Below are 24,675 nucleotides of genomic sequence, written 5' to 3'. Positions count from 1 at the left end.
AGGCCTCGGATGTTAGGCCTGGATTACTAGTTTTGTGTGAGGACAGTGGTTTTGCGTTGTATATTCATTTGCACAGTGATTCACGATAAGAATTATTTCTCAATTGCGCCTACAGTACACATGCTGTCATTGCTGCTGAGGCCCCTTGGTGGTTCTGTTCTCGCCCTGAGAATCCAGGAGAGTGTGCTCCTTCCTTGGTCTGCTCTTCTGTTCTCTTTCATCTACATTTTTTTGTGTGTTGCTTCAAATTTGGCTCGCCTTACTCTGTTTCAAAGAGGGCTGAGATGGTCCTTGGCCTTCATTAATGACCCTAGAATGTGGATCTGAATGTTTTCACTGTTGTGTATCATTTTTGTCGTTTCAGGACTGTGAGGGCGAGACTCCTATTCACAAGGCGGCTCGCTCTGGGAGCCTGGACTGCATTAGTGCCCTGGTGGCTAACGGGGCTCAAGTCGAGTAAGCGTCTTCATTTATTCCTGCCAACCGAAGATGTAGTCAGGTGCTGTGTTTAGAGACAGGTTTAGAGCAAGCACAAGTTCTGAGCTTTGTTTTTAACATTAGTAATATAGTTTTGCTTTTTAGATCAGTTGGCGGTAGTAAGCAGGTTGTTCTGTGGGTTAAGTTGACCACCAGCAGAAGGGGCCTTGATCACAGCAGACTTGGAATTCTTGCCATGAGAGTGAGCAAGTGAATTAGGGTGGAGATGACAGTTAACCCGTTAAGTTTGGAGCCTGGCATTGTTGACTTTGCCACCACCTAGCTGTGTCACTGTGGGCGAGTCTTCAAACTTGGCCAAGTTTTAGTTTCAAAATGAGTGCCTTGAATTGGATTACGTTATCTTTTCAGGCCTCTCTGGCTCAAAATATCATGCAGACAGTTAGCTTTTCTAAATTTTTATTTCCTATCTTTTATTAGATGTGAGAACATCTTGTGTTTTAAAACCTATGATTTTTAATGATTTTATAATTCCATGTAAAATGGAACTATATACAATAGACTTCAAACTCATTCTGAGTTTTTGATACTGATGTCATAATTTTAGAATATCCTTGTCTTAGCCCAGGTTACATCAACTGGCTTACTTAGAGCTTCATAGAACAATATTAGCATTTAAGTGTATTAATTTAAAAATGTGATTGTGTATGCAAATCATTAGCTAGACATGGCATTATACATTTATTTTAGTATTAAATTTATTTGTATTAACTTTCTCTTAAAGATTTATTATAAAAATTTTTCTTCTGCAGTTCACAGCATTAACAAAATGGATGCGGTTTTCACCCTTAAATGTTGAGTGTAAGCTATAGAGCTGTAATAACCAAAATAACTGTGATAATATCAGCTTTCTTGTTTTACCAAGTGTATTGAATATTTCATAAAAATTAATTACAAATCACTTTATTCTAATTGGAAATGTGAAAATTTAGACTTTGGGAAAAATAAAACCCACAAAACTTAGTTTAACCCTTTGGTTTCCACTTCATTGTTTTGACTCTGTATTATAATAAATATTGAAAATAGATCCTGGACAGCAGAACCATATACATTAATGTACGGCCTGTCTAATACCAAGGGCTATCATTAGACTCTCAGTATCTTAGCTTCTGTTTCAGTAAGTATTATATTGTTAAGACTGGACATTGGTATGGGCTTGAATCATTTACTTGTATAACCATTTAGTGTTATAACTATGACCTGTATTACCTGTTACATTGCAGGGAGCCTTGTGACTTCATATGTAGTTATAACTTAAGGTAATGTAAAAGCAATTGATAATTCACTAATGAATATATTACATAGTTTTAAAAAGCACTGAGATGATTCTCAATGCATTGCTTTAAAGCAAAGTTATAGATGCCATTTTCTTTGCTGTTTTTAGGTTTAAAACTCTGATCTTCAATTTTAATAACAAAAGCTTTGATTATGAAATACAGAGTCATAAAATAATTGATTAAATTCCTTAATTGTCATTTATTAAAAGAATGAATAATCAGAAGTTGATCTTCTTGATGACTTATTTTTCTAAATAATAATTGGTCCTGAGCATTTTATTACTAAGATGTTAGTTTTATTCACTTTAATGGATAGCTTAATCCTTTGAACCAGTAAATATCTTTCTTTTGCTATGTCCTTTTTTTAATAGGTGTCTTTTTTAAATGAGATCATTTTATTTACAATTCTGTCCTTGTTACAGGACCCTCGAGTGTCTCTTTCCCACCAAGTGTGACTGAGCATGGCCTGAGTGCCAGCTTGCTTTTCCTTCTCAGTATAAGCCACTCCCTCGAGACCCTGCACATGGTGATTTCCCTGGTCTGAACTTTCACATATTTTTTAGAACAAATACTTAGCCTGAGCCACCTGCCAAAAGCAGTTTTTAAAATTGTAAGTCTTTGGCCTGGAGGTAGAGCCCAGTGGTCGTTAATAATCGCTGTTGTATGTGTGGTTATTCAGTTTTAACATACAGATAAAATGTCAATGTTGCCAGTAAGCCAAATTGTAAATTGCTTTTTAATGTCTGTTCTGCACATTTTTATAGTTTAATACTTTTAGTCTACCAACAAATAATACTTTAATCCCCCCCCAAATTATGATATACTTAGGTCTTTTGTTTTCTGTTAGGCTGCCCGTATGGTAAGGTGCAGCCCTGACCAGTGCCTTTTAGTTTTAAGAGCATCAAGGGGCACAAAATTACCTTACTTAAAGTTACAAATTTTTTTCCCCCAGTTCAGATTGAACTGGAGTGTTAATATTACATGCTGTAGATGGAGTAGTGGAAATTTTTCCTTTTTCTGTGACTAGATTAAGAGCTGTCTTGTATCAGTGTTTTATCACACTTGGTGGTAATTAATAATTTTGTTATTAACTCCTACTTTGCTTTTTATATATCTGCTACATAAAGTGGCCAAAATCTGAAGTTGCTGCTTTTTTGGTCATGGGGTAGATAATGGTGAGGGCCTGCGGGCCAGGCGACCGTGGCTAGAGCGGTTTGTTACATACCCTACTTGTCAATGTAGGCCGCGTCCGTAAGGTAACGCACGCCGCCGTGCGCTGCGGCACACTTGCTAGCACCACACGTGAGTATGTCGATGGAGTTTCTTTTTCTTCTCTTATTTTACATCTTGAGTTTTGGTGCCAAGTTTTCTTTTTCACGTAAGGTTTTGTTTCTGCTTATATGATTGTTGCTGGTATCTGCCACTGTTTCCATCCAAAACTAAGAACCAACAGGACGGTGGCGGTTCTGCGGCCACATTACAGTATGAGTGTGTATGCTTTAAATGACCCAGACCGCTGCAGATGCTTCTCACTCTTTTTCTCAAGTATGAAGTTTGCATCAAGTTAAACTGGCAGCATCTTTACCTTTGCTTGTGTGACAGTTCAGTTCTTTGCAGTCACAGTTTGAATGCTGCTTGTTTGATTGGAAGAAGGGCAAATCATATCATGGGAAAGGTGATTCTTCAATCAATTCAAGTAAAAATATAAAATTAAGTCTCAATGTGATTTCCAAGAAAGACTCTTGAAAATTTGCTGTCTGCTGATAATTAAGACGACCTTTTACTATCAGCTTTGTAAACTATGGTTTTCTACCCTTGAATTAGCTTTACTTTAGTACTTTGACACTGATTGATTTTTAATATTTTTATTGTCTTGAGAGATAATGGAGAATGTTTCCTTATCAATCTATAAAAGTTGATTTTTTTAATGCCTCAGAGTATAAAAATGGATTTAGTGAGATTTTAGAGATTCAGAATTGCTTGCATCGAAGGCCAGTTTGCTAGTCTATTTTAATATCACTTTGTACAGGTGCCAGTGTTTAATTGTGACAGAGTCCCACAGCTTTCTATAAGAGAGTATTTCATAAAAGCCATTGGTTCTGTGGTGACTGGATAGATCTTCCAGTGAGCTACATGTATTTTAACTTAATTATTTTGATCCCAAGAGAAAGTTAGTTATGATCATCGATAGGGAGAGACGCATCCATGGCCTTAAATAGGCAAGTTCAGTGATTCACTCTGAAAAAATCTTTCTTGCCTGATATAGAAAACGGACACAGGTGATTAAAGTTAACAGAAGTCTTAACATTGGATCTTAATAGATTTTTCAGTGTTGCAAAAAAAGTATTTTGCTGAACTTCTAAGAATTCATAACTGAAATGGAGTTGGTTTAGTTTGGTTCAGGTTTATGACCCACCTGTATTTGCTGACCCATAGAGCCCCGTCTAGAAGCAAAATTTTCACTGGGGCAAATCACATGACGAGCATATTTGATGTTAGTGTCGAAAGCTGGTTGCCCGTGGCAAAATGTAATCCATGTTTACTTTATTAGACATTTGTTCACATTTGAAGTTTGAAACTTACCCATTTGCCCTTCAGAGTAATAGTGCAAATATGAAATGTAGGAGAAGTGAGTAGTAGTTTCTGATCTTGGGATCCTGTGCGTTCCATTCTGGCCTTGTCACTGCAGCAGACTGGGTTTCCTGATTCTGGTTTCCTTTATTAAGCGACTGCAGGCAGGTGGAGGGATCACTGCAAGGCAGCTGCTGGGATCTGCTTGCTGGGAAGGAGCAGGTAGTGGGGGGCCTGGGGCACTCTAGACTTGTCATGGCAGCCTGAATAGTACCCACGTTTTAATATTTGTTTAATCACCGCTTTTATAAATAGTGCTTTCAAATAAAACCAATGATTTCTAAATTCAGATGTCTTTTCCTTTGCCAAATTACAGTGGGAGCCTGTTAACTATTTTGTCAGACTCTTTGAATGATGCTGTTGTATTTTAATGTATGCAGACATAGTTGGGGTTCAGTTGCAAATTAAAACTACCCCCAGTAGTGTTGAACTTGAAATGAAAACTTGGCACCAAATTTATTCAAGTAGAAACTTTAAAAAATACTTTCTTCCTATTGTTACCTGAAAAATATATTTAAGAACGTTTTCATAATTACTTATTTAAGAGTTTGGATACCAAAGGGTTAAAAATACACATGTTTTTCTTTTATTGAAGACATTTTAGATGTTTGTAATGTTTTGTCTGTACAAATGGGCGTTTAGTAATGTTTTATCTTTTTTTTTTTTAATGATTCCATGTATTTGCTTATTTCCATCTAGGAATAGTTACTAATGTATTTGAGATACAGCATACCAAATTTTAAAGTAACCAGAATCGTGAGTTAATGGTTTTTAGTCCATACTGTTAAACTTTTGTTGAAATACTGACATGATTAAATTGGCTTCATGCTAAACATCACTAGAAGTAATGGCGAGGGCAGTGTCTCAGAGCGACAGCTCTCGGCCACGGGGGCCACGCGACAGTGGCTATGCCCGGTAACTGTGCTTCCGCACCTCATGTATGTGTATGTATTTTCAATCAAAATGTTGCCTGCAAATATGTGATCCCTTATTATTTAAGTTTCCTGTTTATGAACCATTGCCCGTTTTAAATCACATAGAAGGTTCTGAATCGTAAAAACTACACATGTCAATGTTTTACAGCTACGTAATTCGAATTGACTTGATTTTTTCAAGTAATCCTAGAAAGGGGGAGCATTCCATATAGAAACTGCTGAAACTGCCACAGGTGCTTCTCCGAACCCTTACCGTTGTGGCATTGAATGCTCAGTATGGCTTCCTTTCTCCATCGAGGCATACTGTTGAGGTATTTGTTGCGGTGATTGGTTTTAATGCTAATCTAGGAATTCAGATATAGATTCTTTAGATTTGCATGCTTTGCTTACCCTAATTTATGATAGCTACCTTTTTATTTGTAAACTAACAATAGTTAAGTTGAGATCAGAATTTTAACAGAAATATTATTTATATAAAAATTGTGGTTATCTTTCATTGTCACATGGCATTAACTAAAAAGAAAACATCCTGAAGGTGATGTGACAACTCAGACTCTAAATGTACTTCAGAAACTTCTGGATCCGTGGTTTTTCAAATTTTTTTAAAAAAGAAAACTATTGGCACGGCTTCTCATACTCTGATGTGGTGACACTATAAGTGGAGGTGGATGGGATCAGCTGGCAGCAGAGCGGAGCGTTGTTCTCAAGTTCTTTGGGGATATATTGTTAGGTATAATAAGTTGTAATAAACCATTCAGAATTTTATTACAGAAAATACAATAGAGTATAAAAAGTTTGATTTATCTTGCCAATTATTCAGCAGAATAATTCACAGCAGATATTATTCTTTGTCTTCCCATGTTTTCATATTCCAGTTTTGAAAGAACACTAGGAACTATTGGGAGAAAATGGGTAGAATGACTTTGTGTAGCCTCAGTGAAAGTTACAGGAACCGAAGTCTGTCGACACAGGACATAGCTTTCATAATGAATTGTAGCAAATGATTCACTAGCCCCCAAATCGGATCATGTCAGCTTTTAAAGAAAAGTTTTTACAGCTTTCACAGAGTAGACCCAATCTGAACACCCAGGTTGACTGATGTCTGATTTTTTTAAATCTCTGCCCATTTTCGAAGACTTTTCAGATGGATGCCAGAGGGGGCCAGAGAGGTGAAGTAGAATTTGAAGCACATCCCATGTGTGGCTTTTTGCTTTAAGAAATGGGCAGAGGGAAATCTTGGATCAGGTTCAGTCTGTTTGCCCAAGTACAACAACCAAAGACATTAAACTGGTGTGTATGTTTAATGATTTAATCTGAAAATAACGTGTACACTTTCATTACTACCCTGTTTTCATGCAGAGCACAGTTCCTGAGAGTAATTTTGCACAATATCTACCAGATACTGTGAATTTCCCTTTGGACTGGTGTTTGCGGACTGCAGTCCAGACTTTGTCTTCAGCAGTCTCTCATGGGGTCGGTAGGCGTGGTCAGCAGGAAGTGTAGTGAATACCTCAGGATTGAAGAGTCAAGGCCTGACTGTTTAAAAAGTACTGTAACAACGAGAGGCCACATTCGAATGTAAAATTATCATAGAGCCTGTAAATCCTAAGTCACATTCATGTGCCCAGCTCCCATTGGATTTTTAGCAAAATCACTAGGTTTAAAATCTGCTTACACTTGGAACACTAGAATTTGAAGGCTTAATAAATTGATGATACATTGTAACCAGGGTAACTGTTTCAACTCTTAAAATGTCAAAATTGAAACATGCTCAAGAAAGTGTATATTAAAAAATAAATTTAAAGACCTGAGCCTGTTTTGTTAAAGTGTCTTGGGAACTACACTACTTAATTATTGTTTATTCTAGTCTTTAGCAAAAAGCCAGCATGATTTTCAGCCTCTGTGGAGTACACTTGAAAACCCTCTACTTAGGAAGTATTAAGAGGTGGTTCGAGGATTCAGACCTATAAAGGCAGTTTCGCCTTCTTCACTTTAAGTACATTGCTTGATTCAGTTGTGAGGCACTTTGAACTTTCAACTGAAAACACTCAAATAGGAATGATTGTATTACTTCTGCTTGCTCTCTCAGAGTCTTTTATTTTTACATTCTTCTGAAGTTTACCTTCAGATATTTTTCTTGGTGTTTGACATTTTGTGGTTTAACATATTGGGCAGCCTTTTAAAAAGTTCCATTTTATTTGAATTGAATAGTATGCAAAATTACCAGAGAGACATTTTTCAGGAACCAATAGGCATCTCTTATTAAGGGTTAGCGATCTAGTCAGAGAAAGACAAATACCATATGATATCACTTGTGTGTGGAATCCAAAATAGGACACATATGAACTACAGAACAGACACAGATTCACAGAGAGAACAGACCCGTTGCCAGGGTAAGAGGGGTGGGGAAGGCAAGGATTGGGAGTTGCAGGTTGACAGGTGTAAACTCGTACATACAGGATGGATGAACAGGGTCCCACTGCAGCAGAAGGAGCTGCAGCATCGTAACTTCATCATGACAAACCATGATGGAAGAGAATATGAAAAAAAGGCATACATAACGGAGTCACTTTGCTGTACAATAGACATTAACGTTGTAAATCAGCTGTACCACACCCGAATTTTTAAAAAGTAGAAGACTGGTTACTAATATCATCTACTGGTTAAATGTTACTCAACTAGTCCAGCCCGTTGTTTGTTTCGTATGGCCCATAAACTAAGAATGATTTTTACATTTTTTAAATGGTTGAGTGAAAAATCAAAAGAATAATGTTTCATTTCACAATATGTAAAAATATATGAAAGTCAGATTCCAGTGGCTGTAGCTGAAGGTTTATTAGAACACAGGGAGCACTGTAGTCCTCACATATCATCTAAGGCTGCTTCGGGCGGCAACGAGAGAATGGAGTCCTTGCTGTCTAGCCCTTTCCAGAAAAAGTGCCTGCCCCATGAATTGGTGGTCCCATCCACTCCTTCCCACCCACTTCTTGTGCCCCGTACGATTGCACGGCCAGTAGAGCAGGATCTAAATGTGAGCAGAGCAGAGAAGCGTGTTACACTAGGTGGAGAAAGGCGTGAGTGTGGGCGCGGGAGGAAGGCGCTGGGAGCCGGGGAGGGGAAGGGAGGCCTGCTGTCCTGCCCCAGGGCCAGGCGTTCACAGATCGTTTGCTTTAGAGGAACACCAGCACCATCAAGCTGGATGTTCCACTCAGCCCTTAGTGACCGAGAAATCACATGGTTGGAAGTCTGTAGTTTCCCCAGAAGTGGAGAAGGGGTACTCTATGTCCCCATTTCTAATAACACTCCAAAGACGGTGCTGACACTAGGGTCTCCAGTAGTTCTTCCGCAGCTCCCATGTGTCCCCGATTCTGACGTCTGTCCGTATGTCTTCTGGAATGTTTGGAGCTCCCTTTTGGGTCACTCTTCGACCCCTCAGAGTTACTTGAGGAGCCAGTTGAAGTTCAGCTTGGCTTATGATTGCTCTTTCTTTCTTGGTCCACACATGGGGGCACATAGCGTGAGTTGGCTCTGGTGACTGCTCTTGGGAGTTGTGAAGGCTCTGTGTCACCCCACCTGGGAGTTTGCTGGGCTCCAGCCAAGCTGAGTGACGTGTTCCTGTCGGGCCCCCGTGGTGGCGGGAGCCCCTGCCTGTGTTCTCCCGGATGTGCCCCCTCGGACACAGACAGTCTCTGTGGTCTCTGGATGCCGGCCTTACTTGTTATGTTTCCTCGTATTTCCGTGGAAGAACAGTAAACTCAGTCTCGGGCTGCTTAAGAGCGGAGGAACGGAATGTAATTTGGACAGCTTTGCTTTCAATGACTTTAAAAAGTCGGCCTGCTCCCTGAGCATCTCAGCTTTCCTCGGTGAACTGCATTTCTGGTGTAAATGGCATTTTAAAAGTCTGTGCTGTTCTTTATTTTATCGTCCACTAGAGGGGTGCTTTCTACTGACAGCTTCTGTGTCCTCATGTCAAGCAACAGTTCCTCATTTCTGCACCTGATTTCAGAGAGCGAGTTCATAGTCATGTCCATAGAAATCATTTTATAAACTGCTTATTCTAGGTCTTCATCTTTTCAAATTTTGTTGATTTAATTTTTTTTTTTTTTAATTGTGGCACCTTACTCTGTTCACGTTCTTCATAGAGTAGACCTTTTTGGACCATTCACTCATGGTATCTTCTGAAAAGGAAATACACCCTTTAAAAAAATTACCCAGTCTTAAAGTTACTTGAATATTAAATTTCTATAGCATGCTGATACTAAAAATTAAGTATATGATTATTTTATATGCACATAATTAATGTAATTAACTTTGCCAAAACTTTGGTATTTCCTTTCTTTAATTTATCTCAAAATTAAAACACTATGAAATTTTAGAATAATATTTATCAGAAATCATAGCCACAAGGTAAATGTCAGTTTTAGTTCCCAGTAGTCCTACACACAATGCCTTTTATTTTTAAGAAAATATCGTTGGTTTGGGGGATTCTCGAGTCTTGTCTCATTTATATCTGACCAAATTGAGTTTGGGCTTTTTCCTTTCTTCAAACTGTATAAATCATTTCTTTTTCTCGTGCTTTTAAACATGGAAACATATCTAGTGATTGTCAAACGTGTGTGGATGTTTCATTTCTGAATTTTGACTGTCCTGAGTATTATGGCTGGAACTAGGAATACAGGGCTATGGTATCTTTAAAGTGGAAGATCCCTATTTGTCCCTGATTCTGTAGTTTTCTCTCTGAAACAGTTTTTCCCCCATTAACGTGTTCATATAGGAGACAAGCGTCCAGGGCTGTGCATTGTTCTTTCGGGACAAGGCGAGGCCTGTGTCTGGTCAGAGCTGAGCGGTCTGCTGTGAGGTATGGGCGCTGCCTGGGCTCCTCGGCACTTCTCCAGTTTGACTGCATCAGCCTGCAGCGACAGCCTGGTTTGCTGTGTTACAGATTCATCACACAGAGCGGTGTATTTTCCTGTCTTCCAGGGGAACTTCATCATGGAGTTGCTTTTGTTCCCTCCATTTTTACTGTTTCCTAATTAAGATGTACAATTTCAACGGGTTCTTTGCTATCCATCTTACTCAGAGCCTTCATTTATCCTCTGCCACCCCTCCTGACTAGTCTAAATCTTAGTTGGTGCAGAGACATTGGCCCTGTACTTGTCAGTGGGATTAACTACAGAGTGATGTTGATTCTTCTTGGTGGTAGGACTCGGCCTCAGGGATAGCTCCTAGGACAGTATTAGAAGGAGACATCTACTCACATGCTTTCAAATGCCAAAATCTAAACTCCTAGAAGTTTTCCTATGGCCAAAATATCAAAATCTCAAAAAACTCAGCTTCTCAGATCTCCAGGCTGACAATGAATCAGCTTCAGGGCATCCATCTAAACGTCCACTTATGGTGTCACATGTCAGCACAAATTCTGGCTTGTCATTAAGCCACTTGTCTTTGCTTTTAGGAAGTCAATTGTTATGAATGCCATGGACAATTCAGTAAATGTTTGTTTGTTATGATTTTACTGGAGCTAAAGGAATGGATTATTACGTGCAGATAATACAGAATTCAGTTTCAGGTTAAGTCTGAAGTTAGCATAAATTTTCATTCTTCAGACTAACATAAAAAATGATTTTGAGACGTTAAATAGGAAGATGCCTTTTATTTTTTTAAGTTTAGTATGTTGATTTTTAAATTACTATCTCCCAAATCTTGTTTCGTAATCAAATGTGCGTAAGAGAGAAGTTAGTTACAGAGATAGGAGAGCAGCTCCTTCTTAATGAAGACTTGCTGTAATCTGTATGCTCTTTCGTATCACCTTCAGATAGCTAGTCAGCGCAGCAGGAGCAGAGACCCGATGAACGTGCTAATGGCGTGTAATTCAGTGTTTTTGTGTCGTACAGCCTGAGAAATGCCAGTGGCCTGACGGCAGCAGACATTGCTCAAACCCAGGGTTTCCAAGAGTGTACCCAGTTTCTCTTGAACCTCCAGAATTGTCATCTGACTCGTTTCGGTCACAATGGCACCTTAAACGGAGGCCATCCGAGTATATTTCCTAATCACGTTAGTGTGGGAACAAACCGCAAGAGATGCCTGGAAGATTCGGAACCCTTTGGCGTGAAGAAAGCTCGACCCGCAGGTGAGACCGCTTTGTGGGCAGGGCAGGCAGGCCTGTTTCTTCTCTAACGTGTGTTCTTCTTACGGCTGAGTGCGCCTCGGAGACGCTCCCTCACTCAGGGTGCTGTGCCCGGAGGACTCTGGTGCAGTGATGGAGGAGGCTTTCCTGTGTTGCTTCTTGGAAGATTGGCCATTTAACGAGAGGGGAGGATGTGAGAGGGCGGTTCGGCCCAAGTGTAATGTGTGTGTAACCTGCCGCACACCCAGGTTCACCTGCCGTGAATTAGAGTCTTCCCGTTTGTTGTACCTCTTGAAATATAACTATTAAAAAAAATCTGCCCCTGTGCCTCATTTTTTCTTCCTGTGAATTTTCCTGGACTTACAACAATTGTTGGTCTGATGTAAAATACAGTCTCGCATCGGGGAAGGTGGATGTTTGCACTGCTACATGGCCTCAGCTGGTCTGCACGCCCGGGTGTGGGGGGGTGCCGCAGCGGGGCCCGGCGTGCCGCCTCCACACTGAGGGCTCGTGTCTCCAAGGTAAGTGTTCCGGTTCTCGTGTCCCTCCAGCTTTTTATCTCTAGATGGTTTCAGGACGTGTAAATAAACAGTCAGCTAGTCACTCTTTGAGGTGTCCCTTTCACTTAGGGGGAGAAAATATATATAATCAGAAGACGTTAGTAGCTTGGCAGGAATGTTCAGCAAACTTACATGGAAAGGGAAGTTTAGAGCTGACAGTGAAAGTAATCACACTGAAATTATGTGCTCAGATAAGATTTGCCAAGGATAAATACAAAATCATGCCCTTTGGTTTAAAAAAAAAAAGAAACTGTTCAAGTATAGTCTGAGAAAACCGGAGCGGCTCGTGTCTTTAAATTCGATGTGTCAGCCTGATCCTCCCAGCGCTGTGCCTCTTTAATGTAACTGGCACATATCCAGACAAAAGCATTTCTCCCAGAGTCAGTAAAAAGTGAATTCTCTACTTCACAACATTTAAGATGTTGGTCGCTGTGAAAAGTTGTGATTACGCAACTTTTCTATAGAAATGAATGTATGGACTTAATAGTTTCTAAAACTCGTAACTTGTATAAATTATGGGCCTAATCCTTAGAAAGATGTTGTAAAAGTCATACCCAGAACATGAAGGTATGTGTAAACTTCAGAAACTAATCCCCGTTCTGTTTCCTGCCTGGTTAGTGTTTTGGGGTGGTGTTGCTAGTTTCACTGGGTCCTGGTACAGGGACCACGCATGTCCCTGTCATGTTAGCATACAGGATAAATCTTAAATTCTGCTTAGCTTTTTTAAAGAGATGTCACTTAACGTTCAGTGAAGATTCAAATGTACCTAAAGAGTTTTAAACTAGCCTCTTCAGGTTTCAATTTCAGTTGAATTGGCCAGTATCTCCTTATTATTGATGTGTCTGGAAGAGCCTTTCCAAGGGTTCCTGGAAACTTAAGAATTTGCACCCTAGGCCCTGTCGCTGCACAAATTGTGTTTGAAGAATTATGCAGGTGTTTGGGGATTTTATTTTCCTCTTCCAGACAAGGATTCATCTTGGTCAGCTGAGTTAAGAGATTAATGTTCTGCACATTCAGCTCAAGGTACAACTTTCCCTAAGTGCCCCATTCCTAGCAGTCAGCTCAAGGAAGCCAGTTAAGAAAATGACGTTGGAACCTGGCGTTTGAGTTCACAGGTGGTTACACACACCTCAGGCTGGGCGTTAAATCTTTGGTTACCTTTTTTAAAAACATGCCTGAAGTATCTTGGCTACACAGCTTGGACTTTATCAATAAGTTTAGTCTGTTCTGTATTCCTAGAATTTAATAAATTAGACGTACTTATGTTTTTAGTGTGGAATATACCCAAAAGCTATTAATTCCAGAGATTTTCTGGCTGAGCCAACTCTTAAAAGACGGATGGCGTTCTGTGATATTGACTCTTGAGTTTGGTGTCACGATTGTGAAAGTTTACCTCCTGCAATCCATAGAGAGTAGGATCTCTCTCTTAATAAATGGTTTTTAAATACTTTAAAGTAATTGGAGTGGTTTTTCCTTTGAAAACCATATGATGTAAAAGAACTTAAGGCACTGATCATTTATTTGTATGGCCCAAATACAAACTATCCTTTGAAAGCAAGTTGTCCAGCAGACGTGGGTACTTTAGAATGTCTTCGATGCAGTCGTTCACACCAGGGTCAGCATGCACCCTGTTGAGGAGGGTGAGTTGAAATCCAAGATTGATCCTGATGAAAAGTATTTCAGGGTAATATTTTCCCCAGTGTGGGAGATTTGGTTCATTTAGGACAATGCAAGGAAATATCGGTTCATAATAACTAGGTTTGGGGGTTTTTTTCCCTTCCACGTTGACCAACCGTCTGCTCGGGGTAGAATGACAGGTGGGCCTCAGGACTTCAGCTGCAGCTGTTGAATAAAATCTGTGTTAGGGCTGTTAGCATTGTAGCTTATAGGAGCAACAGTACAATTGTTCACAAATGTATTCCTTGGAAACTTGTCCAAATTATCAATGATCCAGGATAGAGAAAAATGCCACTCCCGCCCACGAGAGAAGCTTCATCTTGTTTTTAATCTTGAGTAGTTTCAGGCGCGGCTCCAGAGCCTTGACGGGGAGAGGCGGTGTGAGCAACAGACTGACCTGGGAACCTCGTTTTATCTGGGTGAACAGTTGCCATCCCCAGGAGGCTGTGGTGGTACCAGATCAATCTCAGATGTTAGGTTGACTTCATGGTTTTTGTTTTAATCAAATAAGTATATTACTGAGCTTAGCATCTCATGTATAACATGTTAGGTATTTAAAAACACCTTTTAGGAAAAATACAGTTTGACTTTGCTTAAAATGAGTCATAGGAAGTTGCTCAGCCCGCATTCCTCAGGATGAAATAACAAAGAATCTCCATCTTCTGTTCTTAATTGTTCATGGATGACCAGGCTTAAAAAGATAAGGAGAAAGGAGGATGGATGTGACTGGAGATTGTTGAGTGTTCATGCTCAGTCACTAAGTTCTGTCCAACTCTGCAGCCCCATGGACTGGCCCACCAGGCTCCTCTGTCTATGAGATTTCCCAGGCAAGAATACTGGGGTGGGTTGCTGTTTCCTTCTCCAGAAATCAGATTTGTAATGTAGTTCCTTCTAGTTGAGGTCCGTATATCTGACATACACAAGAGACTTTAACCTTGACGCTTGCTTAGTGTTCCCTCTTATTTGCAGCAAATGGCTGTGTTTGCTTTTAAAAATTTGACCAAATGTTTGTATTCCAGTTAACAAAAGATGGTTTTAATCTCCAAAGGCATGGCATTTTATATATATATATATGAATCGTCTGACTGAATTACATTTAAGAGCCGAGTCATTTCTGGGTTAGTCTTGAGCTGGGCAGAGCTCACAGGCCCGTCTGGCCTCCGCGCACGTGGTGGCTGCGGCGCGCATCGGCCAGGAGCAGGCCTTCCTGGCACGCTTTGTCGGCTCCTCTGTGCCACGTGCACCTCCCCCTCCACCTTCTATTAACAAAGCCCCAGACCCCTCGTTAGTGTTTCCGCAGCTGTCACTCTGTAGTCGGCATCTCCGTTCACCTGCCCTCTTAAACTCCCCCGCCCCCGTCTGCTGTTGGGGCTGTGGTGGGAGTCCCAGGAGAGGTTACCGGTAGAAAGAACCACCTTCCCACCGGCCTTTTGTACTGTTCAGGTTCTAATAGGACTTTTCCTTTAGAGGGTGATCTGAGTAAAATGTGCTGTGAGGAGAAGAGAACGGTTCTAGTTAGTAATGGAGGGAAGCCATTCCTTTTTTGGGGAATGGGGTTTCACCAGCGGGAAGGCCAGAGTGTTGGGAGTAACCTTGGTTACGGGTCAGCTCTTAGGTCTTCCCTTGAAGAGGCACAGAGGGCAGTAGGTTGCTACCCTGACCCCAGCTTCACTGGGCTCCACACGTGGAAGTGCCCAGCAGTGCTTGCTCGGCTGGTGGTGTGCAGGGGAGGACGCCCCGTGAGCTAACTAAAGCACTTAAGACTGTGTAGGTTGGGTTTTGCCTATTGAGAGAGTTCACTGCCTTTAAAGTGAAAGAATCCTGACGAGGTGTTTTTCATAAGCCCTAGGTACCTCTGTAAGTGGGCCTGGCGATCAGTCTTGTGTACAGGTTCTGCATCAGGATCAGGGACCTGCACGGCATAGTTCGGGCACATCTCCCCGAGCTGACCCAGCCCGCACGAAGGGAAGCTGCTTGGTGGCAACCGTTTCTGTAGTGCTGCAGACCCCTGTCTTTAAAAGCTAAGGAAGGGTTTCCTGCTGTTTTCCTATGTCCTTCATCAGGAATAGTTTTGTAGTTTTAGATTCACACTGGTACCTGGCTTTAGTTTTATTCAGCTCTCTGGTTTATATGAAAATTCAGGGGCAGGTTTCCATGCTGCCCCAGAGCACCTTCCCAAATGGAGCTTCTTGCCTAGCCCCAACGTCAAGAACAGGCTTCTGGGCAGTGGTCACACCTGGTCCTGACTCTGCCTCTGGGCGAAGAAACTGGGTTTATTCTGAGGCAGTCCTGGGTGATGTTCTGCCATGAGTACGCTTTGTCTGGCGTGTACTGGAGTCATGTCAGCGGATAACTGCTTTGGAAGTCAAAAGATATGGACACTTAACAAGTGTCTCATTTTTCCTTTTAACTGGAGTAGGAAGATAGGGAAATACTTCTTTTCTAAAACAAATAGAATCAAACATTTTGGAAGAAAGCCTTTTTTCTGAAATGTCGACAAGCCACCTTTCTCAGACGCAGCGTGGGGCGTTGTCGTAGTTGCGTTGGTGATGGTGATAGCGATGTGTGGGAGACGGGAGTCAAGTCCAGATCCGTGTTCTTACAGTTCTGCAAGGCTGGTTTTAATGTCATGGCTTTTGATGCGGTTTTAAAAGGTAAGTGGTGACACCCTCTGTGCTCCCATGGAGCTGTCTGAGCCCTTCCTAATTCCAGGTGCTGGGAAGAAAAACATGGAAACGTTGGTATAAGATACATTACCGGGGTTCTAGGCAGCTAGGTTAGCAGCTGGCAGATAGATCCTGCGTGGGGAAAACGCCTCACAGAGTGTCTACGGAGAAAGTAATTCTAGGCTGTCCACGTTAGCATATGCCTCCCGCGTTTAGTAAAGAGTTTCTTAAAATCTGAAAGCCTTTAGTCTGTCTCATTTGTACACGTTTTTCCTGCTCTGCTGGTGAGAAACCGCATTAACAAAAGATGCACCCGAAAGGAGAGCCTTGGGAGGAGCCCTGCTGGCGCTCCGCGTGGGTCTCTAGTTAGGGGTCAGCTTCTGCTGTGAAGCAGCACTGGGTCTTGCTCCTGTCTACAAGCACTTTTCCTTTGAATGTCCTCTGGCTCCCTTCGCTACCAGCTCTTCCGGCCCCCTAGTGGCAGGTCTGCCCTCTTGTCCTGCTTCGTTTTGTTGCCAGTCTTGATTACCTGTTCTTAATGGTGCTGCTTGCTTTCTGTGCCTGTGCCCTTTCTAGCTAGAGTGTGGGCTTCATTCCCTGATGGGACACTCCAGGCGCTGGGGAGACGGTTGACCTGCTTTCGTGAAGCTGCTCTGTTGTGCCTTTTGGGGAAGAGGGGGTCCTTATGTCATACCTGTCCACTTTTCTTTTTAAAACCTGCTTTCAGAGATCTGAAGTTGCAGCTGTAACCTAGATGTCCCTTTCCCCGAGGAGCACTGGCCCTGAACTCCAGAACAAAGCCTGGCATCGGGAGGATGGCCACGTCAAGCTGTTTGTGCTGTATCCCCTTTCGTTCAAGGCTGTTTGTGGCTTTGCCCAATAGGCCCGCTCTGCTTCTCAGTCAACTGCCTGATCTGGCTTGTCAGACGTGGGCCCTGCGTTACTGCAGAGACAGAATCAGAGGTTGGAAGGGTTCTGTCTCCTGGTACCTGAACTTCCATCCCCCAACCCCCCCCCCTTTTTTTTAAGAAAAGATGGCCTGTTTACCACTGATTTCTTGAAAGTACCTTGTTTGATAGTGAAGCTGGAACCTGGCCTATCACTGACCTCAGTGGGGCCTGTGGAAGATTAAGAAAAGCTTTGAAAACTGCTGAAGTCCTCCATTGGTTACCTCTGGTTTCAAAGCACTTCTATTTCTAGGGTGTTCATGGCCTCGTGTCTGTGCAGATTTCTGCTTTTTCTTAACAGCACGCGTCACACCATTCTGTTTGTTCTGCATACTGATCATCGAATTTGTATTTCTCTTATTAAGACTTTTTCATCTAAAACTTTTAACAGTTTGGGGATACTCTGAAACTGATACGTTCATTCCGATACAGAAAACAATTCATGTGCCTCTAGAAGTGGTTGAAGCTGCAGAGTTCAAGTCTTTCTGTTTTTAAATGTTTGTTTGAAAGAAATAGCACTGAAAGTTGTTACTTACTTGTTGTATATATCCTGTGACCCAGAAACCATTCTAGTCTATCCTGGTGAAGAAGCAGAAGTGTATGCAGAAGTGTGTTTATAGGGATGGTAGTTAATATGGTGTTGGTGATGGAAAAGGAGCCCCACTCAGGCAGCAGTGGGGAGCTGGGTGGTGGCTGAGCTATTGGTGGTCCAGCCATTCAGGGAGTTGTTACTCAGCTTTAAGGGTCCTTTTGAATTTAGTTGTTGGGATGTGTTCGTTTAGTGGTAAATGAATATAGGCAAGACGTGCAAGTGATCCTTCAGATCCGATGTTGTAAAAATGCCTGCTTCTTAAGACTGGATAGCTATGCGCAGCATGGCAGTGGCTGCTCCTGAGAAGTAGGGGCCCCAGGGCTAGCAGGAGGTTTTGCTGCAGTGTGTGTGAGCCCCGCAGGAAGGGGTACCAGGTGTGCGCACCCGCTGTTCTCCACGATGCGAGCGTTGGCGTGCCCAGAGGCGCATGCGTAGCTTCAGTCCTGCCGTCCTGGAGCCCAGAAGCTTACTGGGCGTTTCCAGTTGCGTCACATCTTGGGGCACAAGGCCAGAGCTGCTCTCAGCCCATATCCGACGAGCTTGTCTTGATCTTGGAATTTATTTTCTATTAATGAAATCACTGATTTTTAAATTTGAGGATCATTATAATGGTTTTTATGTTACTCAGGAATTATCATTTCTTTATGAAAAACAACTGAAGGAACATTTGGGGGTGTAACAGACCATCCTAAATCTTTAGAAGTATTTAGAAATAAATGTCTTCGAGTTACATAACTGCTTTATGTTGCCCAAGTACCAGCCTTAAATGAGAATTTACGCCAGCAAGTAAATCTCGAGTAGGTGTCTGAATTGCCATGACTTCATCAAAGCTGCACGTTTCCGGAATTATTCTCTATTGTGGGGAAGTAAGTTTGTTGGTAGTGTGCCAAGGTCATTGGTAATCCATAGATTATTAAGCTGTTTGGCAGTTTGGGAGCATCCAGTGCTCTGATGACAAGGAGTGAGGCGCATCTGTCTTGGGTGCAAGGAACCTAAACGTGTCTGTTTTCTGTGCAGCCCACAGTCTGGATGAGTCCATGCCGCTCGCGAGTGGTGAGGTGGAAGATGACCCCGACAAGATGCACGTGGACAGAGAGCTCGCCACAGGTGGGGGCGGACAGGTTCCCGTTAGCCGAAGCTGCGGTCCAACGGTGGAAGACACCAAACTGCCGGAGGGCGGTTCCGTTGGACCCAAAGAGATAGAAATCTATACTGTTTCGGCAATGCAGACCCCCTGTCGTTGCAGGAACCAGTATGCGTGTTACTTCTAACATGAGTTGCCGCAGACAGTTTTTGCACTTTGTCCCGCGTTTTAAAGAATGTCATACTATGATTTGGACAAGTTTGTAGATATAAGAATTAAGTGTTCTGGTGCATTTTATGGATATGAAAAATATAAGTGCAATCTTTCTATTTTGATTTGAGGCTTTTGCTTAACGTGCCTTGTTTGATTTTAAAGAGGTTTAACATTTTTCGTTTTCTGAAAACAGGACCTTGGGGTGAATTTATCAAACATCTGTTAAATTACTCTTGCTAGTAGTTTCAAAGGGATAAACAGTGAAAGGAGTGGCTGGCTGTAGGCACTGAGAGCTAGCAGATGTCATGGTTTTGACTTGTAACCTGTCAGGCCCGTGTGGAGTCCTCCACTCAACCCTCCTGGGCGCTTTGGTTTGTTTGACATTCACTCTGAATCTACTAAAATGCTGAGAACCGTGTCAACACAAAACACCTTTTTCACTAAAATTTTTAGTATATTAAAACAGTTGGTAGTCACTTTTGGTTTTTAAAAGGTAAGGGCTCTGTTTCTGTTAGTATTTAGAGTAAACATTTAGCCATTTAGTTAATGCTTTTTTCTATCCTTTTATTTAGGTGAGCATGAAAACGTTTTAGCCATTCTCTTAATGTTTTAATGTATTTGGAAATAGATACTGTTTCTTTCTTAAGTTTTATTATTATGTCTGTATGCGAAATTCTTGTTTCCCAGGGGTACATGAAAAAAATCATCTTTGTTCATATAATGAAAATGTGTGCATCTTTCTAGAAGCTACAGAATTGTTATGGGTAGAGTCACCATTTTGCTGGGTAATTAAATGAAGTGGGTAGATTTTCCAAGGGAAGTTCTGATTGGAAAATACATTTTAAAATCCTGGCTAAAGATAAATAACAAAACTCAAAGCCAGCTTAAAAAAAAAAAATGGCATTGGTACATGTTTTTAAAAAGATAGAAGTCATCACTGTTTGATCTTCAAACATTTTATTTCCCTGGGTTTTCAAGTTAAATTTAATCCCACACTTGAACCTGACATTGAACAGCCCATTATTTAAACTCAGCTCATCCCATGTAACAGGTATCAAGTAAGCGTTCCCCATATTTTTCACCATTTCATTCTTTCAGCAAACAAAATGTATTAGATCGCTAAAGGTGACCCGCAGTGGGTGGACACAGCGGAGGGGGCGGGGCGAGTCCTGGAAGGCAGACTGGAGCAGAGTTGCGGGTCCTGGGCCAGCGGCAGCGGAGGGCGTCGGCAGGCAGGTCTGGCCGGGCGCCGATAGCCTCAGCCCGTCTCTGGCACGCTTGCCATTTTCACGCTAGGTTTTACTAGATGTTCCGCTGTGAGGTTCCACTAACCTTGGCTTGAGGTTGCATAATGGAACAAGTTTACTCTAACTAGGCACCAGAGAAGAACGGCGCACACGCAGTGAACATTAAACGAAAAAGTAGTCTAATCAACCCGGGTTTCCGAGGCCCAGTCCCCTGAAAATGTAATTTCCATCTTTGTTAGTAGTATCATGGTTGTCTTACTATTAAGGTCACCATCCTACCCATGAGTTTTATTACCCAGGGAAAGCTTCTGGTTTTTTGAAAAAAATAAATGTTTCTCTGGGAATAGCTTGTGTTATTTTTAATTCTACCTCATGTTTAGTTCTTGAAATACTTGTTCTCCAGCCTTGAGTTTAACTAAATAGAAGAGCTGTCATTTAATTTGAAAAGAAATAATCCACAGTCCTCTGAAGAATTTATAGAAGTTCTTAAACTATCTCTTAAACTGCGAGAAAATTGAAAATTAGTGGCACGTTTAGATGTTTTTGTTCATTGAATGAGCCATGATTTTCCATCATCAGGAGAACTTGCGGGACACAGAAACCCGTATCTGAGTGCAGATCCGGGCGGGGTCATGGTGTGGGGCTGTGATAGGGCCAGGGGACACACAGGGATGTGCCCTCTCTCTGAAGGTGACAGAGTCATGCTTTAATGTCATGCCTTGCTTTAATAGTGCAGGACATTGGGGTACAATTTAACATCATCGAGCAGGTCGTGACCTTAGGTTGTTTCTGTACTGTTGTGTGAATTCCTGTGAACGTGTATTAGTCCTCAAGTTTCGTTATGCAGAAAAATACCTTGTCATTGCCTGTTCCCGTGTGGCCAAATGTTTTGTGACTGACGTTTTTTCTCATGAGACATCCCCTCTTAACGGATGTCTGTGTGTGCAGATTATGGGTTTTGACAGTGGATCCTTGGACAGCATGGTCCCTGTAATTGCTGAACCCAGAGGACACTTCAGGACGTGCTCGTGGCTCAGGACTGCGCGCATGGGATCTCAGGGTTCGTGGTCTTCTGCGGCCTGCCCGTGCTGCTCTGTGGCATCTTGCAGAAATGCTGTGTGATCCGGGTGTTGCTAAGGAACCACAGCCCCGCTACCACCCCGTGTGGGCTCCCCGCCTCGGAGGAGGCGCGGTGAGGGGCCTCCGGTGACGTGTCAGCGTCATCCTGGGAGCTTCCTTCATTCACACGCTTCATCGGTTGCTTTTCGTTTAAAAAAAAAAAAAAAAGCCTGAAGCTTTCTGGTTTTTAACCCTTTGTTGGAAACACTTAAATGTTCATTTCTGACGGACTTTTTCGAGGGTCATGATTTTTAAAACTGTTCTCCAAACCTAGTCTTAAAGTGAGAGCGGTTCAGTGCTATTGGTATTTTGCACGTGGCATATTTGTCAGCTGAAGTTTTTTTAATTTGGCTCCCCTACACTAGTGAAATTTCTTACGTGTTTCCTTTCTTACCGGGCAAATGCAACTGGTGATGTTTTATTTTTAAATCACTTACGCACAGTTTTTTGTTTTGCAAAAGAAACTGGTTTGTGTAAAGAAAAGAAGCTAAATAAATCCTGTAAAACAGTAGCAGCAAGGAAGCATTTTATAGTCTCTCCTCCCTTCTGGTTCTGAATTTTGGTGACAGGTGTATTTCTTAATGCAGATATGAAAAACAGTAGCTCCGTATCGAATACACTGACAAACGGATGTGTCGCCAATGGACACTTGGACTTCCCCTCCACGGCCCAGCCCTGTGGGATGGAGAGCAGGAGTGGCCAGTGCTCGGCAGGACTTAACGGAGTCGGCACTGGCCTAGTTCCAGGGCCGCCTTTCCCGAGCAGCCAGGGCTCCCCCGGCGTTAACGGGACTGAGGAGCCAGAAAGGAGCACCCAAGTCAGCCCGGAGACGTGCGGCTCTCTGCACCTCAACGGGAGCCCGAGCAGCTGCGTGGCCAGCAGGCCCTCCTGGGCAGAGGAGAGCCTGCAGTACGGACACTACCACGGCTTTGGGGACACAGCCGAGAGCATCCCCGAGCTCAGCAGTGCGTTGGAGCATGCCAGCTCCGTGAAGGCGGAGCAGGGCTACCACAGCGCCGTGCTGGGCGCCATGCACCTGTCCCATGGCTCGTAGGGCCGTGGGCCTCCGCCGCCCGGAAGGAGCGCCACGGCCCGTGCGGCGTCTTGTGCTTCAGCTTTCTGGAAAGGCGCGCTCCGTGTGGCCGGCCTCCTCAAGTCCTAGTGCGGGTGCAGGCAGGGCTTACTCAGCGCACGGCTGTCTCCGTGGGGCAGGGGGGCCTCTTTCCGGACGCGCTTTTAGAACTTAATGTTTTCTGCTGCCAATCTCGATATCCTCTTTTGAATAACGTCACCGTAAATTGCCATTTTCCCTTCTGTCGAATTAAATTTTATCTGATGAAGAATCAGAGACAGTAAGTGAGGTGCCTGGTAAACCCGCCTCTTGGCACGTGGGCATCATTTTGAAGAACTTGCTTTTCCTCCTCCCTGTAGAATTTTTGACAGAAGACAACTATCTCCCTATGCAAGGTACAGCCTTACACAGCTTTCTTGCAGTGATTTGTATGAAGAAAAGAGCGTTTGTCTTTTTCAGAGCCTTTTTCATGGAAGCTTTGCTGCCTGCCGCGTGGTGAGGGTCTTCCCTGCACACACACACAGTGTCTGAGGACCCTGCGGCGCCTCCTGGAATGCTGGCGCTCGCTGCCCTGGTTTCACCGACAGCCCGTGCGGCCTGGGCCTGACTGCTGACCTGATGTGTTTTTACCCACGTTTCCTACTCGGGCTTGAGGATTTTTACCACAGATAACGGTTTCCTCTGTATGCAGTGGAAGTTACTCTTTGTAGGGACTGTCAGGTCAACACATTTAACTGACTCTTCCAACCTATACTTTTTTTCCTTGCTTTTGTTTCTTGGGGTTTTCTGCTTTAAAATATATACCACTATGTGTATCCAGTTAACAGAATTTTGAATCTCTCTTGATAAAGCTGCATTAAGTTTATGGTTTTACAGAAATTAGCTTCTGTTTAGGCAACTAGTGGTTCCACTGTGCAACTATTGTCCTGAACTTTTACTTTTCTGATTTTTGTAATAAAAAATTTGTGAAGATAGAAGATGTGTCAGATGAACAAAACCAATGTCCTCCGAGTGTTACTAACATTTTGTTTTTAAACTGTCCTTTACAGATTGAATAAAAACCTCTCACACGCACTGTGTTTCTGGGTGTGCTTGCCCCCGTGTGGGGGCGGGGGGGCCTGTGGCAGGAACTGTTGCCTCGCTTTCTGCTTGTGAGCAGTGATTCCCTCCTCTGATTGCCCGTGGAGCACTCCCACGGAGCACTGGTTAGCACCTCCGGTTTGTTCACCTGCTTTCGGCTTACGGGCACATTGGGTCTCTCTCGGGACGCACGGGGTTTCTCTTGGGAGGTGCGGGGTCTCTCTTGGGAGGAGGGTGAGGGGGTGTTAGGAATTGCTGTCAGCTGACAGTACTTCCCTGTACGCTTGTCTTCATAAAGAACCACAGCCGTAGCTTCCTCAGCTTCTTTGAGCCAGCACACATTAATACACGGAAGCCTTTTAAATACATAAATCTTAGTTAACAAGCGGAAACAGAATAGCCATTCTGGCCTGCCTAGTGTGTCATTTAAAACGTTCAGTACTCTCTGTACATTATGAAACCCCCAGGCCACTGTTTGGAGCATCACAGAAGTCACTCTGTGCTGAGGCAGAACCCAGGACACATGCCTTGTCACTGCATTTCCCGTGCAGGCACCTGTCATCACGCCCGAACCCCGCTGGCCTCGGAAGCTGTTTTAAGGGACTGATCCCAAAGTCGCCAGAGGCTGCATTCCAGGGGAGGGGAAGCCTGGTGCCATTCGTTCCCTCATCCCCTGCATGAGCTGCACCTCAAAGAGTCTCAGAGGCTTCACGGTGAACTGTTAGTGACGGTTACTAGAAAGCATTAACGGAACCTGCTAGAATCTGCTAAAGATCAGGACATCTGGTTCGCCCTGGAATTGGACAGAATTGGACTGTTTCTTGGGGCTGAGAAGGCTTCCTAGAAGCTCTGCTTGAGCAGCCTCCAGGCTTCCCTGGGTGATTGATACATTGTGGTTCAAAGTCATGACACTGAAATTGTTACACTGAACTCCTATTTTGCCTGGAATTGGG

The 24,675-nt window shown here is 42.9% G+C and overlaps 1 protein-coding gene across 5 annotated transcripts in view; it reads left to right on the top strand.

Annotated features, from left to right (window-relative positions):
* The window catches only part of ANKRD10 (ankyrin repeat domain 10), a 31,821-nt gene extending 8,105 nt beyond the window's left edge, over positions 1-23,716 (top strand). For 2 of the 5 annotated variants that reach the window (XM_055543034.1, XM_055543032.1), the window contains 4 exons: positions 365-456; positions 11,215-11,468; positions 18,925-19,014; positions 22,158-23,716. In XM_055543034.1, the coding sequence (XP_055399009.1) occupies positions 365-456; positions 11,215-11,468; positions 18,925-19,014; positions 22,158-22,624 (903 nt within the window). In that variant the 3' untranslated portion in view covers positions 22,625-23,716. Of the gene's footprint in view, positions 1-364; positions 457-11,214; positions 11,469-18,924; positions 19,015-21,399; positions 21,512-22,157 lie in introns of all 5 variants that reach the window. The other 3 variants (XM_055543035.1, XM_055543033.1, XM_055543036.1) reach the window with 2 other exon arrangements.
* The last annotated feature ends 959 nt before the right edge of the window (positions 23,717-24,675 follow it).

This window comes from Bubalus kerabau, chromosome 12, assembly GCF_029407905.1.
Source record: "Bubalus kerabau isolate K-KA32 ecotype Philippines breed swamp buffalo chromosome 12, PCC_UOA_SB_1v2, whole genome shotgun sequence".
Classification (NCBI taxonomy): Eukaryota; Metazoa; Chordata; class Mammalia; order Artiodactyla; family Bovidae; genus Bubalus; species Bubalus kerabau.
Note: the sequence above shows the minus strand (reverse complement) of the source record. Positions and strands in the feature narration are given on the sequence as shown.